Genomic DNA, 25,202 nt, shown 5'->3' with positions numbered 1-25,202 from the left:
TGGACACCGGTGGTCAGGGAAGCCGTCCGACTGAAGAAGGAGGCCTTCCGGGATATGATATCCTGGAGGACTCCTGACTCGGTTGCAGGGTACCGACAGGCTCGAAGGGCTGCAGCGGCTGCCGTGTCGGAGGCTAAGCAGCGGGTGTGGGAGAAGTTTGGAGAGGCCATGGAGAAGGACTTTCGGTCGGCACCAAAGTGTTTCTGGAAGACTATCCGGCACCTCAGGAGGGGGAAACGGGGAACCATCCAAGCTGTGTACAGTAAGGATGGGACTCTGTTGACCTCAACTGAGGAGGTCGTCGGACGTTGGAAGGAACACATTGAGGAACTCCTGAATCCGAATAACACGACCTCTATGTTGGAGGCAGAGCTCGAGGTTGATGGTGTTTCGTCGTCAATTTCCCTGGTGGAGGTCACTGAGGTAGTCAAACATCTCCGCAGTGGCAAAGCCCCAGGGATTGATGAGATCCAGCCAGAAATGCTAAAGGCTCTGGGTGTTGAGGGGCTGTCATGGTTGACACGCCTATTCAACATCGCGTGGGAGTCGGGTACAGTGCCAAAGGAGTGGCAAACCGGGGTGGTGGTTCCCCTGTTCAAAAAGGGGGACCAGAGAGTGTGTGCCAATTACCGGGGTATCACACTTCTCAGCCTCCCTGGTAAAGTCTACTCCAAGGTGCTGGAAAGGAGGGTTCGGCCGATCGTCGAACCTCAGATTGAAGAGGAACAATGCGGTTTTCGCCCCGGACGTGGAACTACGGACCAGCTCTTCACTCTCGCAAGGATCCTGGAGGGGGCCTGGGAGTATGCCCATCCGGTCTACATGTGTTTTGTGGATCTGGAGAAGGCATATGACCGGGTCCCCCGGGAGAAACTGTGGGAGGTGCTGCGGGAGTATGGGGTAAGGGGGTCTATCCTCAGGGCCATCCAATCTTTGTACTCCCAAAGCGAGAGCTGTGTTCGTGTTCTCGGCAGCCAGTCAGTTTCGTTCTCAGTGGGTGCTGGTCTCCGCCAGGGCTGCGCCTTGTCACCAATCCTGTTTGTGATATACATGGACAGGATATCGAGGCGTAGTCGTGGTGGGGAGGGGTTGCAGTTCGGTGGTCTGAGGATCTCGTCACTGCTTTTTGCAGATGATGTGGTCCTCATTGGATCATCGGCCTGTGACCTTCAGCACTCACTGGATCGGCTGGCGGCCGAGTGTGAAGCGGCTGGGATGAGGATCAGCACCGCTAAATCTGAGGCCATGACTCTTAGCAGGAAACCGGTGGATTGCTTACTCCGGGTAGGAAATGAGTCCTTAGCCCAAGTGAAGGAGTTCAAGTACGTCGGGGTCTTGTTCGCGAGTGAGGGTACTATGGAGCGTGAGATTGGCCGGAGAATCGGAGCAGCGGGGGCGGTATTGCGTTCGCTTTACCGCACCGTTGTAACGAAAAGAGAGCTGAGCCGCAAGGCAAAGCTCTCGATCTACCGGTCGATCTTCGTTCCTATCCTCACCTATGGTCATGAGGGCTGGGTGATGACCGAAAGGACGAGATTGCGGGTACAAGCGGCCGAGATGAGTTTCCTCAGAAGGGTGGCTGGTGTCTCCCTTAGGGATAGGGTGAGAAGCTCAGCCATCCGTGAGGAACTCGGATTAGAGCCGCTGCTCCTTTACTTAGAAAGGAGTCAGCTGAGGTGGTTCGGGCATCTGGTAAGGATGCCCACTGGGCGCCTTCCTTGGGAGGTGTTTCAGGCACGTCCAGTGGGGAGGAGACCTCGGGGAAGACCCAGGACTAGGTGGAGAGATTATATCTCAACACTGGCCTGGGAACGCCTCGGGATCCCCCCGTCAGAGCTCGTCAATGTGGCCCGGGAAAGGGAAGTCTGGGGCCCCCTGCTTGAGCTGCTCCCCCCGCGACCCGACCCCGGATAAGCGGATGACGATGAGGATAATTCGGATACCTAGGCCCCTTGATAGCTCCAAAAGCTATCAATCGCGGCAAGTGTACTATTTTATTATTTTTATATATTTTGCATCGCAAAGATGAGGCGTAGACAAATAGGAAACCACTGTGCCCGCTTAGGAAGCCACTATGCGGCTGGGGCGTTGAAGATGACCAGACAATGGTTTGAACAACAGGGTGACTGAAGTTTGCTGGGGGAATGAATTGCCTGTTATTAGGTGGTCCATGATTAACCCATTGGTGGGTTATCACAGGGTTATACAGCGAACACCCAGACAGAGGCAGACGGTGCACCAGCAGAGCAAATAATGGAATGAGGTGTTGTCTGCTCACATGTTCTCACTCTCCACGGGACTCGTGTGGTGTTGGATATGTGTGGGTTTTCAGAGGCGATTTTGAGTTGTTTCAATGGTAGGAGATCCTCAATGCTGCAAATAAAAACGGCAAATTCTGGTCTGGACTTTAAAAGACAATTCAAAATAGTGGATTGGCGTATCTTACTTCCGTCATGTGACACATTTGTGAATAAAAAAGCTGCTTAGCACAAGTCTGATTGTAAAAAAAAAGGGTTGAATTGAAACCTTTCACATTTGATGGTTATTTTATAGGTTAGTCTAAAGCAGAAGATGAGCTTGGGTTTTCATGCACAGCTACGTGTCATCAATATAACAATAGATCTACAGTCTACATCTAGAGTAAAGACTTAAAAGGGGGGCAAGGAATGACCCTGGAGGGACTCCACAAGTGTTGAGTGCACAAAAACACATGTCTTTGAGATGGAGATTCTTTTTATGAATGATGAGGTGACAAGTTTATTTCATGAAAAGGTGCAATAGCAGAGCATTGTCTTAAACAGACCGAATAATATAGCAAGGAGATACATTATATCCATTAGTAATTGGTTCGTTATTACCATTAAGATGGAACACTATAAAATGTATGGGCCGGGGATAATAATCGTACCGCTGAAACCATAAAACGTGAGTTTGCAGAGTTTAATTTCATTCAAAGCAAAATTATCTTCTAAAGGAAAGGACACAGACAATTACGGCTTCCACTATCCTATTGTGTGCATGCTATGCACCTTCTGTTCACCGGGGAATCTGTCTGTGATGTAGAAGCATTGCCCTGTGCCTGGAGGTCCAGCTTCGTCCCAACTTTATTGCCATTTATTGCACAAGAATAATGGCTTGAGCAAACACACGGACAGAGCTTTATTGGCAGTAGACATCACATTGATGAAGTCACACCATTTTCTTCTGCTTCCCGTTTCCAGGAAAGTGTTCTCACCAGGAAGATGTGGTTGGCTCACGTAGTTTCCTAGGTGACGAGACAAACAGTTCTGTGTCACACCTGCTGACCACCTCACCCATTAATGAGCCAATGTATGTTTAGTTCTCACTATCTAAGTATATTGTGTCATTTGAGGGGGATTTTATTGCACTCTGATGTAATAGCCAGAAGCAATAAAGAATATTTATTTATTTAATATGTGAATCAGCATGATTTGTGATCATGGTGAAATGAGTATTACTCGTGTTCTATGACAGTTAATTGTTTGAGTGAAATCAAAGGAGGGAAGGCAATCTGCATGAACTTTTTATTTAATTCATCATTGTGTAAAAAAAATCAGAACAAGAAATAAATAGGAAAGATTGCACATTGCTTTGTAAGAAAAGTAAATTAAATAACAATAAATTGACAGTTAAACAAATAAATACATTATTCACACTTTGCTCTCACAGTATAAGACAAATTCAAAACGCAATCACATGTGCTTGCTTTTATGGCTTTTACCATTTCTCCCTTCTGATTGTCTGCCAGTACTATGGTCAAATTATGAGCAAAAATACTTTTAAACTCTGGGCAATTTTCCACCGATGCTCCATCTTGGCAAAATAAACCCCTTTCTGTTCTGAAATGATCTCTGCCCCTAAATCTCAGACTCACGGCCTGTGCTCCACCACATCGCCATCTCTCCCACTGCTGTCCCGCCACCACCCCTGTCTGCCCATGGCATTCTGTCAGAGCGATCCGCAGCCCGGCTTCTCGGCCCTCTCTGCTGCTCTTTTTGTCATCTTTTCTGTAAGGCGACCTTGCACAAACTAAACTCCTTATAGTCAGGACATGCATCTCGTTCACACATTCTCTGGGTGGACAGGACATCTTCTCTTGTCCCCGTCTTCGTACGCCATCTCCCTGTAAGTTTGTGAGCGTAGGAATCGGGGGTAGCAGTCTTTGGCCATCAACATGTAGATCCTGTGCTGGGCCATGTCGAAGCAAGCGGGCGAGGGGGACTCCATGTTGGATTTTGTGATGTCCCGGGTCTCGTGGTCGATATTGATCTGCGAAGGAAAGAATGAGGGGACCGGTTAACCTCTGTCGGGTTTCTCTTTCATTCTCTAAATCTATCGAAGTGCAAAGGGGAGAATTGGTGCATTGGGATATCGTGCACATTGGGGGACGTGAAGAGCGCACTCACTTCTCGTGGTGCGTCGCTGCCGATGAATTCATCGTAAATCTTCTGGGCTTTGGCTGCGAGCTTGGCAGCTGACTTGGTGCTCCTGTATTCCTCGCAGGCGAAGTAGAATGCAATGTTCTCCTCGCTGAACTCAGACACGAGGAAAGCTGTGAAGGCACACATGCCATCTGCAGAGGAGAGAAGGAGAGGGAGGAGGAGAACAAAGGGTTAAGCATTGCAGATCATTCATCAGGCAGAGTATTAAATAAAGATTGTACTTGATTACTATAATTGTGTCTGTAGGGGTGTGTGTGTGTATGTGTGTGTGTGTGTGTGTGGGGGGGGGGAGATTGGGTGCGTATATCTTAAATTAATAAACTTGTATGTGCAGGCATGCAATGATCTTCAATTTGACTTACATTTACTTGACAGTAGCTTTTCAAATGAATGCTTCCACTTGAGGCATTCTTCTGTGGTGGGTCTGATGAGAGAAAAACATAAATAATGACTATGTATAATAGGACATTTTCAATTAAAGGTTATGATCCAGGGTAGCAACAATCCTAGTACTTAAAGTTATTGAGGCTTACCGATTTTTCCCTATTTTGCAGCATGTCAGTTTCCAATCTGGTTTTTGCAGAATGTTCCCCAGCCTTGCTTTCAGTCCCTTGGCCCTGGAGAAGAACACAAGAAAAAGAAACATGTTAGAAAAATGTTTCAGTATGCATGCATTGCAGGTTTAACTTTCTACTTATGACTTGAGAGTCCTTTGCAGCACAAGTTAGATTTAAGATGCATCAGCCAAAGTTACAATTATTCATCTCTTCTTGAAATTCCCTGCAGTTAAGTAAAATCAACCCCAATGCACCATTGATAAATCACAGCGATGAAATCCTTCCACGATAAACACGGTCATTCTATCATTTCATGTACCTTTCCAGGCAGGAGTTTGGAAGTGATGATAATCCTTTGCACATATCGGCAGCGGAGGACTCCAGCTGGTCAGTAGGGTGGAGGTTAAGGTGCACAGAAAGTAGTTCCAGGACAGGCGAGTGAGCGCTTGGTATAGCCAGAGCAGCGGTGTGTCTGCAATGAGGCGGAGCAGAGCTTTATATAGACCCTGCTGCCGACGCGTCATCCTCACACAGCCAAACAGAGCTTCAAAGGGAGGGAGTGAGAGACGGAGCAGAGAGAGAGATAAGAGGGATGGGGGGCAGAGAGAGCGAGACAGAGACAGAGAGTGAGAGGGATAAGAGGGATGGGGGGGAGAGAGAGAGAGAGAGAGAGAGAGAGAGAGAGAGAGAGAGAGAGAGAGAGAGAGAGAGAGAGAGAGAGATAAGATGGGGAGAGAGAGAGAGAGAGAGAGAGAGAGAGAGAGAGAGAGAGAGAGAGAGAGTGAGAGAGAGAGAGAGAGAGAGAGAGATAAGATGGATGGGGAGAGAGAGAGAGAGAGAGAGAGAGAGAGAGAGAGAGAGAGAGAGAGAGAGAGAGAGAGAGAGAGAGAGTGGGCAAGGACAGGGCTGTGGAATTACTGTGTAAATGACTTCCACATTCTGTATTCCCTTCAAGTGTCCTTGAATCTTGGCCAAAACAAATCTTTTAGTCTGTCCGTTTTTCTTTCTTTTTTTTCACAATAAAAAAAAACATTTAGTACAGAAAACGTGAAGTGGACAAACACTGGTATTGTTGATTTTTTTTGTGCATGCCACAGTAAGGGAGTGCATGTGCACTTGTGAATAATGCTCACGTGCCATTGAAAGCACAACAGCATCCGGGGTGTTATTAGGTGTTAATGAAGCCACTTTTCCTCTGAAAGGCTGTTATGGACACACACGCAAACGCGCACACACACACACACACACACACACACACACACACACACACACACACACACACACACACACACACACACACACACACACACACACACACACACACACACACACACACACACACACACACACACACGCACACACGCACACACGCACACACACACACACACACACAGCAATGCCCTGTGGCACATTGATGAATTAAATGATGGATAGTAGCTTCTGTCTAGGAACACTTAGGTTCTACCAAGAGACCCCCTCCGGCTATTTCTCTCATTGCTTTCCCTTGTGAGTGTGAAATGGGGACATGGGCTAGCACTTTCAAAATCAGCAACATTAGCAACACACTTGCAGCCATTAGCAACAAAACATCCGTCAGGCACAACATTCTACGAGTTATAGAACAAATAAGAAGAACATTTGAAGCACATTTGTGAAAACACATTTCACCGAAATCTATAGAATCTTTCCAAAATAGATTCGGGACATTTAAGCCTACACCAGTTCCAAGAATAAGCCATAGCCAGTAAGCTCCAAACAAAATGGAATTAGTTGCAAGGAACTGGAGTAACCATCTCCCTGCATAGTAATGTTGATCACAAAAAATAACCTCATTAACATAGTATTTAACTCCAAACGTGACCTTTACTGCTACAAAACAATGCTGAATGTAATAGAGAGCACTCTTTTTTGCTTTCTTTCTTCCATGATGAATAAATGAATGAATTAATAAATTGATAAAAATAAGAAAAGCCAACGTATGATATGGAGGTCTGCCAATTCTATAGAAGCCCTATGATAGAAGCTTTGATTTTGCAGACCATGGGAATCATGCCATACTCATGATTGAACTTATATCTGTAAATGATGTATACAAAAATAAAATAACATCTAAAGATACTTAAGTGTTACTTTTCAACATTAAGAAACAACAGAATATATATTTCTTATGAATATAAAGTACATTTTTGTAAATTTACTCTCCGTTCATATTTTATTGGTAAAAGGCCTTTTTAACTTTGCCTTTATATTTCTATTTTTACCAGAAAGATACATGAACTGATACCAGCGGGAAAGGATAAGGGTATGAGACCCAAGTTCTGTCTGGGTTAGAGTCCTAGAATCTGGGTTGGAGTCCCAGAGAAAGGACAAAGTTCCTTTAGGTCGGGTTGGAGTCCCAGAGAAAGAGCCAAGTTCCTTTAGGTTGGGTTGGAGTCCCATAGAAATGACAAAGTTCCTTTAGGTCGGGTTGGAGTCACAGAGAAAGGACCAAATACCTTTAGGTTGGGTTGGAGTCCCAGAGAAAGGACCATATTCCTTTAGGTCGGGTTGGAGTCCTGACGTGGGTACCAGACTCCAGAGAGACTGTAGATCTGATCTTAAACACATTGCACTTTCTAAAATCGTGATCTATTTGACTAATTTTTCTGCATATGTTTTCTTTTACTTATCTATTATTTTTTTTATCGTATGACAATGTTTATATGTGAAGCACTTTGAGTCTGCCTTGTGTATGAAAAGTGCTATATAAATAAAGTTGCCTTGCCTTGCCTTGCCTTGCCTAAGGGGCTTATTTTGAACAGGACTGTGTTCTGGTCGGATGATAGGGAAGACAAATGTGTGGCTGGATGTTCAGGCAGGCAGGAAGTTTAGCGGGGATGGTGAGACCATAGTCTTACTACTGAAGCCAACTCTTACATACATTGCAGTATGTAGTATCAGAGTAACAAATCTTCTTTGCAGAGTCTATTATGAGAAGGCACCCATCATGGAGATACGATGGAAATGAAATAACACAGAAATGATGAGTAGCGGTGTACCGACGGCCTTGAATGGTGCCGCCACGTCCTCTTCTCCCATAGATATTATCAGCCCTCACTTAATCTCAAGCCCCTTGAGGTACACTCTTTGGTTCATCCACCCCAGCACTTTTACTGGATGGGATCAATGCTTCTTCACACTTGGCATCGTTTCAATGGCTTGTTGGATAGGGTCCTGCAGAGCCCTGCCTTTCTTCTTCCCCCCACGTCTTTGCACTGTATACCATGAACCAACACATGGTCAACTTATTTATGAAAGATAAATAAGACAGTTCTGTTCAGGAGATTTTAATTCATGTTAAATTATTTTAGGAAGCATGTGAACATCTCCTTAAAGCTAATTAAAGTTTCAAATGTAATGACAAAAAACATCAAATTACAATGTTAGAATGGAAACCAATCCTTACAACTTTGAAACAACAGTGGAAGTTGCCTTCACCTGTATTAGGAGAGGTTTATAAAGTATAAAGGGGATCATACGATGAAAGGGCATTTCTATCTCACTGCTGTGGATTTACCTCAGTTGGCTGAGTTTATGTAGAGTTCTCTCTGTATTTGATGTTACCCTACCCTACCATACCATACCATTACCATTACCATACCTTTAACCTTATCCTTAATTTACCACACCTTACCATTTTTAATACTTTCCCTTTAACCTAGCTAACCATATCCCTGTCTCGTTAAACGTAAATAGTGATCGTCCTGTTTTGATCAGTATATGCCAATGTTGTTATCAATAAAAAAACATTTGCACAAGGCAAGCCGATGCACTTCTCCATGTTGATAAGAGCATTAAAATGAGAAAGATTAATGGGACAAAGAAATCAAGGGATATTTAGCATAGAAAAAACATTTGCGATTAATCGTGATTGCTCGTGATTAGCCGTGAGTTAACTATGGCATTAATGCGATTAATCGCGATTAAATATTTTATTCGCTTGACAGCACTAATATATATATATATATATCCCCTTGATGGTTTCAGGACCCTGGCCAGTTCATGACAATCATCCTAGGCTTGATTAGTTTTACCTCATTTAACCCAGGTTACTCAGAGTCACCTCTATGTACCTAAGGCTATCCATCACACTTTTTTCTACGACTGGTTCATACACATTGTGATTGACTTTGTTGGTCAGACGTCAACTGTCCAAAGTTCTACCGTTGGCGTCATTTTCCAAATGGGGAATGTAAATCACATATAGTGGCGTCAATGGTCGAGCTTTTCTGCATTTTTCACAAAAATCGTATGAAGCAGTACTCTCTTGAGTGCGTGACCGTAGAGAAACTGGAGGGCATGACCGTTCCCCTTAACTTAACTTTATTTTACCATACCATACTTTACCATACCTATCCTACCCCTAACCTCACCATACCCTGTCAGTCCTCTCATCTCCTCTTTTGATCTTCTTTTCAGTTGCCTAGCATTACTTGATTTCCCTTCACCTTAACTGGTCTAGGCAAGTTAAGATGACGTCATGTCAGGTATCGTATTTTCAACTCAAAATAACCCAACAAGTACCCCCGTCAGGGAGAGAGAGAGAGTAATTTATAGCCGTATCCAGCTGTGAAAAAGGCAGGATCCAGCCCATAATGACCTGAGGGATAGGGTTGCAGGAGATTTTGCACTCGGGCCACAGCTGTGAACAGGAACTGGGGAAGATGAAAGTTGTCTTCCACTTCAGTCTCGGATGTTATTTGGCCGCTTTGGAGGGATTAGGGGTGTTGGCAACACAAGGAATATAATGGACAAAATAATGAGTCGTGGATATGTGACTTTTCGTAGATTGCTCTTGTTGTTGCCTGGTATTGCCAAGGTTGGCACAAAAGGACATCTGAGTGGGGATCAAAGGTAGTTATTTCAGGAAGTACATTCAGGGTTTGTGGTTTACCTCAAATACTACCTGGATTATAAACAGGATTATGAGGTGAAGAAGCGCCAATATTTGCATAAATTCTATGTCAAGAGAAAATGGAAGAAAACAGCAGATTTCTTTTTTTTCAGATCTTGGTTAGAGAAAGGATGGGCAGATGCTTTTCCTCTCAACAGCTTCAGCAAAGCCCTTCTGAAAGCGCCCCTGCAGGACAAGAGAGATAGTGTGTCTTCATACACATCCAGTAAAAGAGGAAGAATGTCTTCATACAGATCAGATAGATGTCAATGTGTGTTTTCATATAGATCCAACAGTAAATGAGACACAATTGTATTATTTTTCTTTTCTATTGAGCTTTTCACAGAGTGGCCATTTTTGGGAAATTGAGAGGGAAACTTTTTTGAATGTTTGGAGAAGGCCTGTAATCATAATCAGAAAACATTCTAAACGTTAGCTGGGTCAGGGGATGTAGAATGGAGAACAAAAAAGTTGTCCTGATTTCCAAAGATTCTCACACTTTTCTGCACCCAACCAATCCATATGCAATATGGCCGCTATGTTAAAAGAGGAAGATGATGGTTCAAAATTATAAATTCTTCCTGTCACCAAAAATATCGGAATATCTTTGTCAAAATAATTATGGAAAGAGGAGTTCTCTTTTTATTTGGTACTCCAATTTGAATGTGTGTATATGGATTGACATGTCTTTTTTATTACATTTCAGTGTGTGTGTGCATTAGGTGTGTTCCAAGGTATTTGTTTGAATTAAAAACAATGTAATCGGCCGCACCATCCTAATAACGGATAGAGCTTAAAGCTGTAAACTGCAAAAGCTGTGTGTGTGTGTGCGTGCATCTGTATACATGTGTGTTCCATCGTTGATTGGTTGCATGTCCGCGTGGATTATCCGGGAAGAGAAAAGGGAAAGTACAGGAACAAAGCAAACAAAACACCAAAAACCCGGGTCAATGTCATCGAAAACGTGTCTTGAGTACTTCCTGTCACAAGTCCCCCCACTCTGTTTATTCGTTTATTTCTGAAGGTTCTTCTAAACAGTGAGTCAGTGACTCATCGGCAACAGAGGAAATTACCTTGCTCGAAAAGCACATCCGAGTAAATTAGTTCAAACATTAGAATTCAAAGGTCGGGGCTTCCTCTCTTCGTTTTTCAATTTTATAAATTCGAACCGTGTGCCACAAGAAATTGAACTTTTCGTGCTGCAGGCCATGTTTTGTTGCTTTCAAGGATACCTCAGATAACGGGTTATCTGTAGGATGAAGCATACTGTACATTGCACAATGAATTTAATTATTTATTTATTTATTTTTTGTTATTTATTATGTTATATTCTTTTATACATATTGTTATATATATATTCATTACTTGTATATATTTAAGTAATTCATACACATACATTTTCTGTGTGTCTGTGTGTGTGTGTGCATGCACGCGTGTGTGTAGATGCACCATTCCCAGAATATCTGAAAATCATCTGCATGTACAATAAAGCACCGCGTGTTTAACGCTGAAAGGAAAAGCCGGTGGCTCTCAAAACAAACTGTACTGACGTGGCCCCGGTGACTGTAGGCGTCCACAACCTGTCAAAGGGTAATATAAGATGACGTACGGTAAATCTGCTCTGCTCTGACTCAAGGGTTGGCCTTCATTGACAAGGGAGGTCAGGAAATTGTGTCTCTCTTGGAAAAAAGTAAATTCTCCCCAATGAGTCTTACCTGGATAAATAAAGGTAAACAATATTGAATAGGGTAAGGGGTAGGGGTTTACCTTGAATGTGGATCGTGACAAAAATAATCCACATATCATGGTTTATTTGCTCATGTGCTTAAACACATCGAACTTCCTAATCTCCCTCATCACGGCTCTCACCAAAACAGTGTTGAATGGAGCGTTGCAATGAACAAGGCGATTAGAGTCGCTGTAACGCGCTTTATTAACCTCTGTTTGCCCAAAGCCCTAACTCCTCCACGTGCCTGTTCAAGGTGAGTCAATGATTAACCGGCAATCTGAATGGCTTTTGTTTATCGCGTTGGTCCGAGCGGAAGGTATTGCGAAAGGGCCCAGACTCAATAACAACAGGTCTGATATCCGACACTGCGCATCACACAGACACCGTGCTCGGCGCTTCGTGTCCCTTCGCAGCCTTGGAGAGCATTACAAACAGGGATGTTAGGGCTGTCAACAGCTAACTGATGTTGTTCCTCTATGTTTACCTCTGAGTTGTGTGTGTGTGTGTGTGTGTGTGTGTGTGTGTGTGTGTGTGTGTGTGTGTTTGTGTGTGTGTGTGTGTGTGTGTGCTTGTGTGTGTGTGTGTGTGTGTGTGTGTGTGTGTGTGTTTTCATGGGATGCAGTGATTTATCGGCCGTTCTTCAGCATTGGGTTATATATTTGATTTGTTGACTGCCATCGGCCAATTGATAAATAATATGACATGCATCCATGGCATGTTGTGTTCGCTGTTTCGCTGTTTGTGTTTTGAAACAGTTATTTTTCAGAAATGAATCACCGTCATGTGTTAAAAGGTAATATTGAAGGATGCAACATAAATTAACATAATGAATTTGAATATATTATATGACTATACTCTTTTTATATTGCATAACATAACATTGTCATTATTAGTGTTGCTCCTAGTTTGTCCGGAATATGTGCAAAATGACTAAGCCATAGAGCCGTGCCTGATGTTTGGGTCAGCTGAATCTTGGTCAGTCGAATTGGTCACACTTATGAAAAATGCTTCTCCATGTAACAGTTAGATAGACAAATATTGGGTTGAATAGCCATTGGGGATGGCAGTCATTTGAAAATATAAACCCTAACCATGTCCTTCAAAAAATATTGATACGTATGAAAACATCTCTGCGTGTGTCTTTTAGGGACATGCTGTGGTATCGATACACAAGTAACAATGACAGATTGAGTCCAGCTGAAACTTATACTACACTGTACAGAGAGGCCGTGTCCAACACAAACGCCTTACGTAACCGATTATTTTTATGTGGTTGTGGTAACCTGCAACCCCGGCAAACACCGAAGATAGAGACCTGCATTCTACACAAAAGAATAATTCACAATGCATAGACATTGTATCTGTCTCCCTTTAATGCAGTCGATGATAGAGCAACATTGTATAACACATATGGTACCCAATTGCCACAGAGCATCCTTTTTTAGGTTTGACCTCAACGACATCTTCATCCATGGGGGACTCTTGCTATCTGTTGGCCCAGATAAGCATCTGATGTGTCTGCCAGACACAAGGCCCAAAGTACATGGATGTGCAGTGTTGGTGAGGCCAGCCCACGGATGCCCTAGATACTGGAAGAGCACAGCCCCTCCCTTCCTTCTTATGACGACAGGCCGATATTTTTAGACTGCAGACTGGAATAATAAATTAATACATATTTATATATATTCTAACCCTACGGGTTTCCGCCTCCAGCATACGGATTGGTCTAAACAAATCGGAGGCAAAATAAACTGTGAACTGCCTCGGATGGGTTGTTTCATCAAAAGTTGCACACAAAAGAACAAATCCACTAGTTTATTTTCATTGTTTACATTCCACTGCTCATGCTAAAGGGCTTGGAGACTAGGAGGTGAGCATTAAACATTCAAGAATTCTAACTGCTCGGGAGCTATGGGAGCTTGCCCAGTTTCGGAACGAGTGTACACCGCGATAGGGGGTGAGTGGAACAAAAAATAGTGGCTTATTTGCATTTCAAAATACAGGTACAACAATAAGCCAGGGGTGTAGCCTGTTCTCCAACTTAAACAATGGGATAGGTATTTTGTCAATGTGAACCAAAACTACCAATATAACTGTGGCTGGTACAGCGTCCCCTATCGACTGGTTGAACAGCAATGCATCACTTATGTCAAGTTTTTGGCAGCCAAAACAAAATGGAGGACCTCAGTTTTAGTATTAGAATGTGTTTAGATAACATTTCTAGAAAGAAAGGTGCGTGAACATTTTCTATCCTGAATGATATGAACACTACTACCCCTGAAATAGTTATCTTTGATGTATTTATCAGAGGTATTATGTTAATTGTTATTTCATGTAACAGACGATGTGCTTTTAATAAAAATATAGATTTTTGAGTGACCCAGGGATGAAACAAATTCTTCTTTTGTATGGACTAGTAGTCCAACGTGCTTTATTGGGAATCCGGAGGTTATGTTCACTTTTCTTCCACCGAGAAATCCATTTCAAACATTAATTTGATGAATTCATTTTGATCAAGATAATCATGACAAATGAATATGGCTGTTTGATGATGTACTTTCAATAAAAACATCGATTTTCAAGTGACCAACAGATGTTTTTTTGTTTTTGTGGAGCAATTAGGAAGTTTATTTTAGTTTTGCTTCCACGGAAAAATCCATTCATTTTATCTATACATTTTATGGAACAAGATAATCATGACAAATCAATACAGCTGAAAAAAAAATTGAAGCGTGAATGCAATAAATAAAGTAAAAGGCTGATTAAAGACTTTCCAAAGACAGAAATTATAAACATAGACCTACAGGAAGTGGTACAAATACACCATTCTTTTGGCAAAGAATGTTTCTGGATTGAGATAGAGACTTCTCGTCCTTCTTTTATAGGACTTGGGGCAATTTGGAGACTCTTGTCTTAAAGCATCAGTCATGTAATTAGTAGGTACTACTAGCCAGGAAGTGATGTAATGAGAAGGTGACCTAGCGGTCTTGTAAACTTGAGATTGAGCAAGAGCTCTGGCGGCCCTTTATCTAAAAAATGACACATAGGATTTTCAATTAGTGGGCTCTAGCCCTACAGGAAGTGACTCACAAAGCATCATCAAATGAATTAATTCACATCAGTGGCATTGCCCTAAACCTAAGTGGCTGATTCGATTCTCAAATGTCGGTTCGATCGGGGGGTGTAGGTCTGGGAAACATTCTAGCTCTGAGACATCACAAGATGGGGCATTTGTTGTGTTGTGAGTCACTTCCTGTAGGGCATGGGCCCCCGAATGGATCATCTCCAAGGTCCTTGAGGCACTGATTCATATCAAAGAGACCAGAATAAAAGAAGTCTTTCTGTAGCCCCATGAATGTGTTTTTTTCATCACTTTCGGTTGGTCTATGATCCCCATGTTGACTATTTATACTCTTTAGAAATGTAGTGTTTTCTTGCGCAGAGCAAATCTAACATACATTTTGTGGTTGCCCCACAAAAAGAGATAGGCTTAGTCCATCCCAAGGAATAAGAATTAATTTCATCCCTGGGTCACTCAAAATGTGAATAATTGTATCATAGTTTACACTAGAGATGCACCGATTGCAAAATTCTTGGCCGATACCGATTTCCGGTTTTTAAGGAGGTCTGACCTGCCAAAACCGGTTTTTCCGATACCGATTTTCTAAGAAATAATTATAATCATATAATAGCAGTGATGTTGATAGGTTTTCAATGTAGTGAGTCCCCGGGACCCACAGGTGGCGAGTTGGGTGGGTCCCTGAGAAATTCAATGGGTCCTGACCCCCCAGTTTAAAAAATGTGTTTCTTTTTTATTATTAGTCTATTTCTTAAATTAAATTAATAGTGTTAAACTCAATACATGAAATTGTCATCTGAAAAGCGCAGCCATTTGTAGTATGTGGTGAGCCACTGCTTCAGAAAAGTTCGCTTTTTTTGGGAGGAACATGTAGAAGGTTGAGGCACTTCTTCTGCAGTGGGCTCATCAGGCTCAGTAGAGGGGGAGGCAGAAGTAGGTACAGGCAATGTTGAGGTACTCTCTCTAGGCTGATCAGAGTCAGGGAGGAGTGCAGAGGTAGTGGGGACAGAAAATGCAGCTGCAATAGTTTGCTGACCTGCAATAGGTTTAATCTTTTTCTTTGGTGGTATTTTTGCGTTCTCTCTTCTCTGCCTGTTTCTCGAGAAAAACTGGATCTCGTTGGAAGCGCGATGTATGCGCAGGCGCCGTTTGGGCATAACAATATGGCGGTCGTTTTCATCACCACCACCGGATTATGTTTCATTTATTTCATTACAGCACGTCCCCTAAACGTTACAACATAATCGACACGAATGAGCACAGCATCGAGCAGTGGAAACGTGGGTTTATTTACTATGAAGTTCGTATTTTTAATTGTTGAAATGAAATCAGCGGTGACGAGCTAGTTGTTTTGGTAGCGGCTAAATTAGCATGTCGCGTCGAGTCTGCGTCGAGTAGATGCGCAGAGGGTTGAAACAGCGCTTGTCCGGCCTGCTCACAAGAAGGTTTCTTTGGCCAGTTACTGTACATTAAACACGAGTTGTTTAATGTTCACAATGTATCGTTTTTCATGGGGACAATGAGATGCGTCCCCGGGAGGCATGGATAGTGAGTTTAGTGCGTCCTTTCAGATTTTAATGCGACATGTTTTCTTTCCGCGCTCTGGGCGCCTTGAGCTGCTACGCACCGCGCATGCGGGTGAGTTTGATCGGCCGAAAACCGGAAATTACGACAGTGACCGGCCGGTCACCGATTGTGGCCGATTGGATACAAAACCGGCTTTTTTAATCGGCGGCCGATTGATCGGTGCATCTCTAGTTTACACATAAGAAGTTATATCAATGCATGACATATTGCGGTTTCTTCGAACAGTCAAAATATGGAAATTGTTACACAGGCCACCATGCCTGTGCCACAACCTTTTCTGTTGTTGTGGTTGGAAAGCACGTTGTGGGGTCTTAACAAACAAGACAATCTTTTTTATTGTTATTTAACTGTTTTAACTCTATCTCTCTTTCTTACGATGGCTCATTGCATTCACTGAATAATAAAAATTTCACCAGGTTATCTCATAATTATGAGATAATTATCTCATAATTATGAGATAATTAACTCGTAATTATGAGATAATTATCTCATAATAATGAGATACTATCTCGTAATTATGAGATAATTATCTCGTATTTATGAGATAATTATCTCATAATTATGAGATACTATCTCGTAATTATGAGATAATTACGAGATAGTAGAGAGTAGTGACGCTTGCACAGAAGCATACGGCCGACATCTTTCTTTATTCTGGTTGGAAATAGTAACATAGTTACGCCATTAAATGCGTTTATGGAAACATTTTTAGCGAGAAATTTGCATTTTACTTTCATAATGTTCGCTCGGTGAATGTGAAGGATGTTTGGTTTGATAGTTATGACGAAGAGTGAACGCTCCATTCACTTGCATGGACAGAGTCTCTGGTTGCTAAGCAACCTCAACGTCTTGGCGGACTATTTCTCTGCTGATCAACCCTACGAATGCTGGAAACACACCAGACACACCATGTGAAGTTATTTAACCCGATTATTGTTATTTATATCCGAGATTATTTAATCTAACCCGATCCAAGCTCTATCATGCACCCAAACACGGCGGCGTTTGGGTTTCCTTCCTGGGACTCCTAAATCCAGCGCAGCTGTCACGTTAAAATTGTACCGGGGGCGAAAATTGTACCGGCCTACGTCATCGTTTGTTTACATCCTGACAACCTGACAACCTGCCCGGCAACAGACGAGGCGATGCAGAAAACATGTTTCCAAACGACGAAATAACATAATACAGATAGCGGATCGCTATCTGTATTATGATAGATAGCGATAACACTTGTTTTTACTTTATATTTGTATTGTATTTAATTGTTTAATCGAAACAATAAAAGAATTTGCCCGCGAAACGGGCGATCGTGTCAAATGACGCGTCAAATCACGTAGGAAGGTTCTTGAACATTCTAGACTATGAAACCTGCTTAAAACACTCAGTTTACTAGCTAAATTCGATTAAACAATTCAATACAATGCAAATATAAAGTAAAAACAAGTGTTATCTAGCGATCCGTTATCTGTATTATGTTTCAAGAACCCTTCTACGTCATTTGACGCGATCGCCCGTTTCGCGGGCAAAACATTTGTCATTTGACGCGATCGCCCGTTTCGCCCGTTTATTGTTTCGATCAATTATATACAATACAAATATAAAGTAAAAACAATTGTTATCGCTATCTATCATAATACAGATAGCGATCCGCTATCTGTATCATGTTATTTCGTCGTTTGGAAACATGTTTTCTGCCTCGCGTCGTCTGTTGCCGGGCAGGTTGTCAGGATGTAAACAAACGATGACGTAGGCCGGTACAATTTTCGCCCCCGGTACAATTTTAACGTGACACAGCCACAGGCGCGTAGCTGCGTACGTAGGACAATTTTTGACACAAAATGGTCAAGCAACATTTTAGCTGTGTTACGCGCGTACATCTATATCACGAAAGCAACCCTCAGCAAGCCTGGGACTAGTGCAACTGCACGGTTGCCAGGTGAGACTGATGATGTCCAGCCCAAAAATGCTCAAAATCCACCTGGAAGCACCCAATCCCGCCCAATTTTAACTAAATTCTATTGCTTTCTATGGCCAGAAATCTGCAGAAAAACCCACCCAAATACCCTTTTTACCCATTTTTACCCGCAGACGGCCATCCTAAGCAGCTCAATTGGGTGGGAAACCGCCCAATCTGGCAACACTACTGATGGTCAGAACACCAGTTATCTCATAATTATGAGATAATTATCTCATAATTATGAGATAGCATGGTGAAATTTTTATTATTGAGTGAATGCAATGAGCCATCGTACTTTCTCGTCTGGCTGTTTGTATTTATTTTTGTCCATAAATGTTATAATATGCATGTCATGATTATGACAGGTAAAAGTAAACATAGTAAAAAAATAAAATATTTCTTGATCACAAAAATCTAGGGAAAATGTAATAATTATAAATATTATGTCTAGCTGATGTTTTTTTCTGGCTCACAAAAGGTGTTGTAAATCCATACATGCAGTTAACAAAATATCAGTCGCATTTTTATGAAAAGTTGGAAAAAAATACAGGAGAGACATGTTACACAATAACACATTGATTAAACATCTTGGGGCAGTGACATCTTTTCACGATTCACTCTCGATAAACATTTCACATAAATTTAATTCTCAGAAATCCGTAAGATCTGCCGGCAGGAGATAAATGCGGTTCTGAGAAGGTTTCACGCTGGTAGGAGTTCACACAGCACAAACATGCATTAATAAGATGAGATATAATGGGAGGGGGAAGACATGCTGAGGCTCATGCTGTTTTCCTGGAGAAGGATTGATTCCTCCTTTCTACGTCATAAACACCTAAAAGTCATATCCACTTTTTAGACACATTCTTTACAATATAAAGTGAAATCATAGACGCATGATTCAGTTCACTTGCAACTTCCAATGCATTTTTTTAATCTAGCCTTGTATATAGGGCCAATCATGGCAAGTAAGCATCGTTCGTAAGAGTGGACGACGCTCACTAGCCACAAACGGGTACGCTCAGTTCACCGTTCACCAAATATATAAGCGTGTTCAATGAACGCCGCTCTTTTAGCGTGTTCATTACGTTCAACACTGATCATAACTATCTATGAGCATAAGACAAATAAGATAAGCCATTTTATTATCTCAGTTACCTCAAATACTATTGTTCTTTCAAGAATGTGGATATTATCCTTTGACTCTCTTTTGTGTGAATGTGAATAATAATACTATATCTCTAGTGTTACGTTCCTATTAGTGCAGCCAACCAACACATTTTAATCAATCAATTTCCTCTCACTCTCTTTAACCCGTTCTATCCAAAATTCACAGTAAGTTCAGAAAATTGAAGATGTAGTCTTTAACACATACACACATAAACACACATATATATTTAGAGGTGCTGTACTTGGTCCACTGGTATTACTTTTGGTTTGTCCATGCTGGTGTGTGTAGGCCTTGGTCAGACCGATCTCCGTTGGTTGTGCGCGTGAGTCCTGTTTACAATGTCCTGGTACATTGAAGACCTGAGGAAGCGTGGGTATGAGTCTTTCTCCATGAGGCCGTAGACCTTGGCCTGGACCTCGTTCAGACTGCTGGGGGACGGGTCTTCTAGGCTCTGTCTAGTCCTCTCCCTGGTGCCGTAGTCAATGTTCACCTATGGTGAATTAGCATTAGCTTGTAACTTGAAAATTAAGTTCAGGTTGCTGTACCTGCTTTTAGCATGCTAATCATGTAATGCCAATCAATTAAAATCCAATTTTATTCCGAAATGACATTTATGCAAAATATGAAACACAATGCGCTATACATTAACAAAAAAGACAAATACAATTCATGCATAATAAAATGAAAAATAGATCTTGATAACCCTGCCTATTTACAACAACCTCAACTGAGAGTCAGAAGAAAGGACCCGCACAATTCTTTAGAGTTCGGTTATATTGGTTTTATTATTTTGAATGAGAAGTAAAAAATGATTGGATCAATATAATCATTGGTTCAAGATGAAAGGTTTTTGGTGTAGACGTACCTCTCTGGGGGCCTGGACATCAATGAATTCCATATAGATCTTGTTTGCTTTGGACACCAACTTGGTTGAACTCTTATTTTTCTTGTAGTCCTCGCACGCCATCCAGAATTCAATGTTCTCATCGCTGAACTCCGTCTTCAGAAAGGCCCGGAAGGCAGAGAGGCCGTCTGGGGTGGACAAAATCAAATCAGACGGTTAAAACAGTTATAGCAACGATAACCATTATATTGTGATTGATTTTTTTGCCGGGTGGCCTGTGTGTTATGTTTTTTAAGCGCTGCTTGACCTAACAGATATGGGGTCCATTGATACCTTTGACGTGTCATTTTCATTTTATACATATCTATTTTCATTCTACTCTATTTTCCTCCTCTTGCTTGTCCAATCCAGTCATGCTCAATTTGAATCCAGGGTAATAATACCAATCCAAACCATTTTCCGTTTCCAGCTAAATAGAATAAATCGAAATAATGAACAAGAATAACCCATTTAGAACATATTAGAATAGCCCTAAAATATAGGGGATTGTTCAATATTTAACCCACTGTTTTGGCAGTTTTTTTAAATGCTTAGGTAAATAAATATATAGATATTCAGCAGCTTTAGCTAGGGTTATATGGAATCCATCTCAGCTTGATACAATTATTAAAAAAACACCAAAGGAGTTGTCTTACGAATTATCTTTGTTTAAACAACAAATAATGGTCAAATATCACTGCCATAATTAAGGCTGTTCTAAGCAAACTGATCTCAGGCGATGAACTTGACATTTGATATTCATTAGGGCCAAAGCAAAGTTGAAGCTGCATGAAGGGTAAATTCTATGATCATTCTAATGTAGATGAACATAAATGGTGTTATTTTGCATTAGTTATTATCACTAAATGATACACTTGGTCAGGTTGCCAACCGATGCATATTTCTCCATGTTGCATTTACTGTTGCTTGAAATATGACGACTGCCGCCGAAGCTATGGCTGCAGTCCGGCAGCTCCGGCTGGGGGAGCTCTGCGGCAGTCCGGCAGCTCAGCTCCTTCAGAGAGTCAAGGCCAAAGTTATTTTCCCCCAATTCTTCTCAACCATGGCCGAGATAAGCCTCACTACGAGTGTTTACTTGTTGTGGAAGTACCAGAGACGTCAGACGCAGTCTTTATGATTCATAATATCATCCGAGGCGTCTTAAATACCTATATATTATTATTTGTATTATTATTATCATTATATTATATTATATTATATTATATTAAATTATTATTATATTATATTATATTATATTAGATAGATATGGAGCTCCAGGAGTTCGTAAAAGGCAACAGTCACTTCTCCTCCATGCTGGGGTTCACTCTGACAGCTCATAGGTCAATGGGCAGCAGCTCATTTGCATTAAAGCTACAGACACCAGAAACAGCTCATTCCGAAGGGAATGTAACAGAGGGGAATAGCGGTAGGCAAGATTTTTTTTCCTAAAAGCTATTTCCGGCAAACAGCTTCAAAAACATGTTTTCTGGAACTCATAAACTATGTTCACTTGTTGGGAAAACACCTTTAATATGTCTCCTTTGAGGTAAAAGAAGTGCAGTTCCAGAGATTCCCAGGATGTGCGCTTCAGTTCCCGGGATAGAAAATATGTTATGTTTATGAAAAATCAATCAATCCCTAGTGCTTGCATATCAGTTCACAGTACACACACACAAAGACGCACACACACACACACACACGCGCACACACACACACACACACACACACACACACACACACACACACACACACACACACACACACACACACACACACACACACACACACACACACACACACACACACACACAAAATTAACTGACACTTTGTGTGTGAGGGAAAGAAAGGAGCCTACAGTGCCTATCACAACAGTGTGTTTGTCCCTCTATCGTTATTGATCTTTCTAGGACCATTATGCAACACAAGGCTGATTCATAAGACGCCTTGAAAATAAGGTCAAATTTGTGGTTATTTATGAACATGAGGTTGATGAGGTTGTCAGCACTTTGAAATGCTATTTATTTGAAGGCAGAGGTTATCATTTTAAAACAATCAAATGTGACCCTGTAGCCTACTTAATGTATCTCACAGATTGCCCACAATTTTTACTACATTATATTGGCAGTGATGAGGTAAGTAGATAGATTGAAGTGATTTACCCTCTTTGTATGCTTTAAGGTATGGCCAACTATCAGTTATATTGTCACAAATCACAACAGTAGAGGAAAATGAATATGAAACTATCATCTCTACAAATTGTCCCAGTTCTCCGCCATTTGTAATGCTTTCACCCATTTTTAAGCAATTGTGATTCACGTCTGCAAAATATTTTTCATCTGCCATTTTCCAACTGTTATGCTTTGCATGATGGTGTTATTTACCGCCGCAAAAAAAAACCTGTTCTTGGTTTTCACATCTTATGAAACCAAGAACATTGGGATATATCAAGTACAAGCAGTTCCCCATTAAAATCAAATATACAGCAAGGGCAAGGTAAGAAAAAGCTATAAACCTTAATAGGGTACAGACACATTGTGTTCACCTCCCTAATGCCTGGTCAATTGAAACAGGATACGCCGTTATGTCCTGATAATCCTTTCTGCCTGCGGGTGGGTGGTGGTGGTGGGGGGGGGGGATTCTTGGAGCAGTACCAAACCTAATGGAGGATAACATGGCTTGCTTAACAAAGAGGTGTCTCTCACGGATGTTGTGTTATGTCAGAAACCCGACCTGAACATTGGCCAATACTGTTTATACCGTTTATTTTTTCTTCTTTAGGGCACAGCTGATCAAAGCTGCTAACACTTTGGTAACCGGCAACGGAACAAAACACTGTTCAGTAATTTAGCGCGTGTTTACTGTTCTCACAGGACACGAGTCACACAGGAGTTGTTGTCACTAACAAAACATTTGGGCAAGACTGATGCAAGGTGAGGTTTGAGTAGTGGGGGCGCATCTGGGATAATGACTTAATACAAAGTGGGATTGCAATACTGAGTCCTGTTATCGTTATTGATCGGTCACCAATGTTAATCATTTACCCTTTCCAAAAACTATAATTTCTACCTGCTCCGGGATAAATAAAATGCACTTAAGGCTATGTCCCAAACCAGTGCCAGACAAAGCCCTAAGTCTTGGTGGTGGTTCAAATGAAAGAAAACATAGGTCTTGAGTTCCTAGTTAGCTCGTTCTGTTTGGCTGGGGCTCATGAAAAAGTGAAAAGATCCAATGAGAGAACAAAGGGCTTTCCACAAGTGAGAGGAAGAGAGGCACAAAGTGGATGGACTATTATTACCACAGCGACCGGTCTTCTTGTGGAAGGTTGGGTAGGATGAGTGACTCATGAGCGCTCATTTACCTTGAGTGCACTATACCCGTATGTGGTGTCGCCCATAGCTTTCTCCTTAGAGATTTTTACAAGCACACATTTGGTTTATGGATAGATAGATAGATAAATAAATAGATAGATAGATAGATAGATAGATAGATAGATAGATAGATAGATAGATAGATAGATAGATAGATAGATAGATAGATAGATAGATAGATAGATAGATAGATAGATAGATAGATAGATAGATAGATAGATGGAAGGATAGATAGATAGATAGATAGATAGATAGATAGATAGATAGATAGATAGATAGATATGGATTGACACAAATCCGAGATAGGACAATCATCTGACCCCCATACAACTATCTCAACTATCTAGTTTAACCATCTAGATTAAAAAAACGTCCAAATCGGCTTCAACCATCATCTGTGATGGCTGCTGATTCCTCAAACCGCATATACCAGCAGCCAGGAAACCATAGCAACAATGTGAGAGACGTAGCATGGGTGTCATTACAAATATTTTTATCATACAGTACTGTTTTCTTCCATAGGCCTTATGCTCTTCCCATTAATAGGAACCTATTGTTTCATCCTATACGATAAAATTTCTCGTAGGACAACTGGAAGATTACAAATAGCTGTTATTGCAAAAAAACTGCTTTTGGTTTACAAATGTGGGTTGAGTTCAGTAACACAGTAAAAAATATAAGTGGGTTATAGTTCTGGTTCTGGGCTCGATCCAAAGTGGGCTTCCCTCACTTTTAATAATCTCACTTATGTAATGGTATGGAACAAAACTGCACAGAAAATAAATGTAGGGTATATGGGTCCCTGACACACACATTGAGCAGGGGCCATGTCATTACAACTGCTGTGTTATGCTTCACACTGAAATCAGATAACCGGGTCGATAGACGTCCAATGAAGCTTTCTTTAGATCACTAGTGTGTCAAATACTTACACAGGCTGCATAATCAGCCCAGGGTGGCCATCTAGAAAAAGTTCCTCAATGAGAGCCCTTGACTTCATTAACATTCAAAAGAGGGTTTCAAAAACGACAGAGTTGATTCATACATTGGTAGAGGGGGTTACAATATACAACAACTTACATTTGTGAGAAAGAAGTTGGTCAAATGATTCTGACCACTGGACCACCTCAGCCGTTGAAATTCTGTTGGATAGAGATTTATTTATTGTTAGATGTTTGGAATCTGCTGCATTAAATATATTAGTATTTACCAGCGTTAGTATTGTGTTGATGGGTGAAGTAAGACGCAGTAGAACGTTCGCTGTCTCTTTATTGGTCAGCAAAACTTCCTTCAAATGAAAATTAACATTTGACTCAACAAACCAAACAATAATGTAAATAATGGTTTTAGTGCTTATTGTCCCAAAACACTTCAACAACATAAACAGGAGCAACTACGCAAGGAACGCGGAACAATCATGCACCACTCTTGCAGTACATTACAACATAATAAAACATCCCTCAAAGTATGAACAC

At 41.5% G+C, this 25,202-nt stretch overlaps 2 protein-coding genes across 2 annotated transcripts in view; both read right to left on the bottom strand.

Moving 5' to 3' along the window:
• Positions 1 to 3,594: 3,594 nt before the first annotated feature.
• Positions 3,595 to 5,463, bottom strand: rgs16 (regulator of G protein signaling 16). Its single transcript, XM_056603577.1, has 5 exons — positions 5,340 to 5,463; positions 4,997 to 5,080; positions 4,826 to 4,887; positions 4,428 to 4,594; positions 3,595 to 4,290 (listed from the first exon to the last, which is right to left on the bottom strand). The coding sequence occupies exons 1-5, from the start codon at positions 5,381 to 5,383 to the stop codon at positions 4,084 to 4,086; spliced, it is 564 nt and encodes a 187-aa protein (XP_056459552.1). The 5' UTR covers positions 5,384 to 5,463; the 3' UTR covers positions 3,595 to 4,083.
• A 13,974-nt stretch (positions 5,464 to 19,437) lies between these two features.
• rgs8 (regulator of G protein signaling 8) overlaps positions 19,438 to 25,202 on the bottom strand; it is a 16,026-nt gene continuing 10,261 nt past the window's right edge. Inside the window, exons 3-5 of the mRNA XM_056603578.1 lie at positions 24,808 to 24,869; positions 20,342 to 20,508; positions 19,438 to 19,966 (exon numbers count right to left, since the gene is read on the bottom strand). Coding sequence (XP_056459553.1) covers positions 19,772 to 19,966; positions 20,342 to 20,508; positions 24,808 to 24,869 — 424 coding nt within the window. The 3' untranslated portion in view covers positions 19,438 to 19,771. The remainder of the gene's footprint in view (positions 19,967 to 20,341; positions 20,509 to 24,807; positions 24,870 to 25,202) is intronic.

The sequence above is a fragment of the Gadus chalcogrammus genome, chromosome 12 (assembly GCF_026213295.1).
Source record: "Gadus chalcogrammus isolate NIFS_2021 chromosome 12, NIFS_Gcha_1.0, whole genome shotgun sequence".
Classification (NCBI taxonomy): domain Eukaryota; kingdom Metazoa; phylum Chordata; class Actinopteri; order Gadiformes; family Gadidae; genus Gadus; species Gadus chalcogrammus.
Note: the sequence above shows the minus strand (reverse complement) of the source record. Positions and strands in the feature narration are given on the sequence as shown.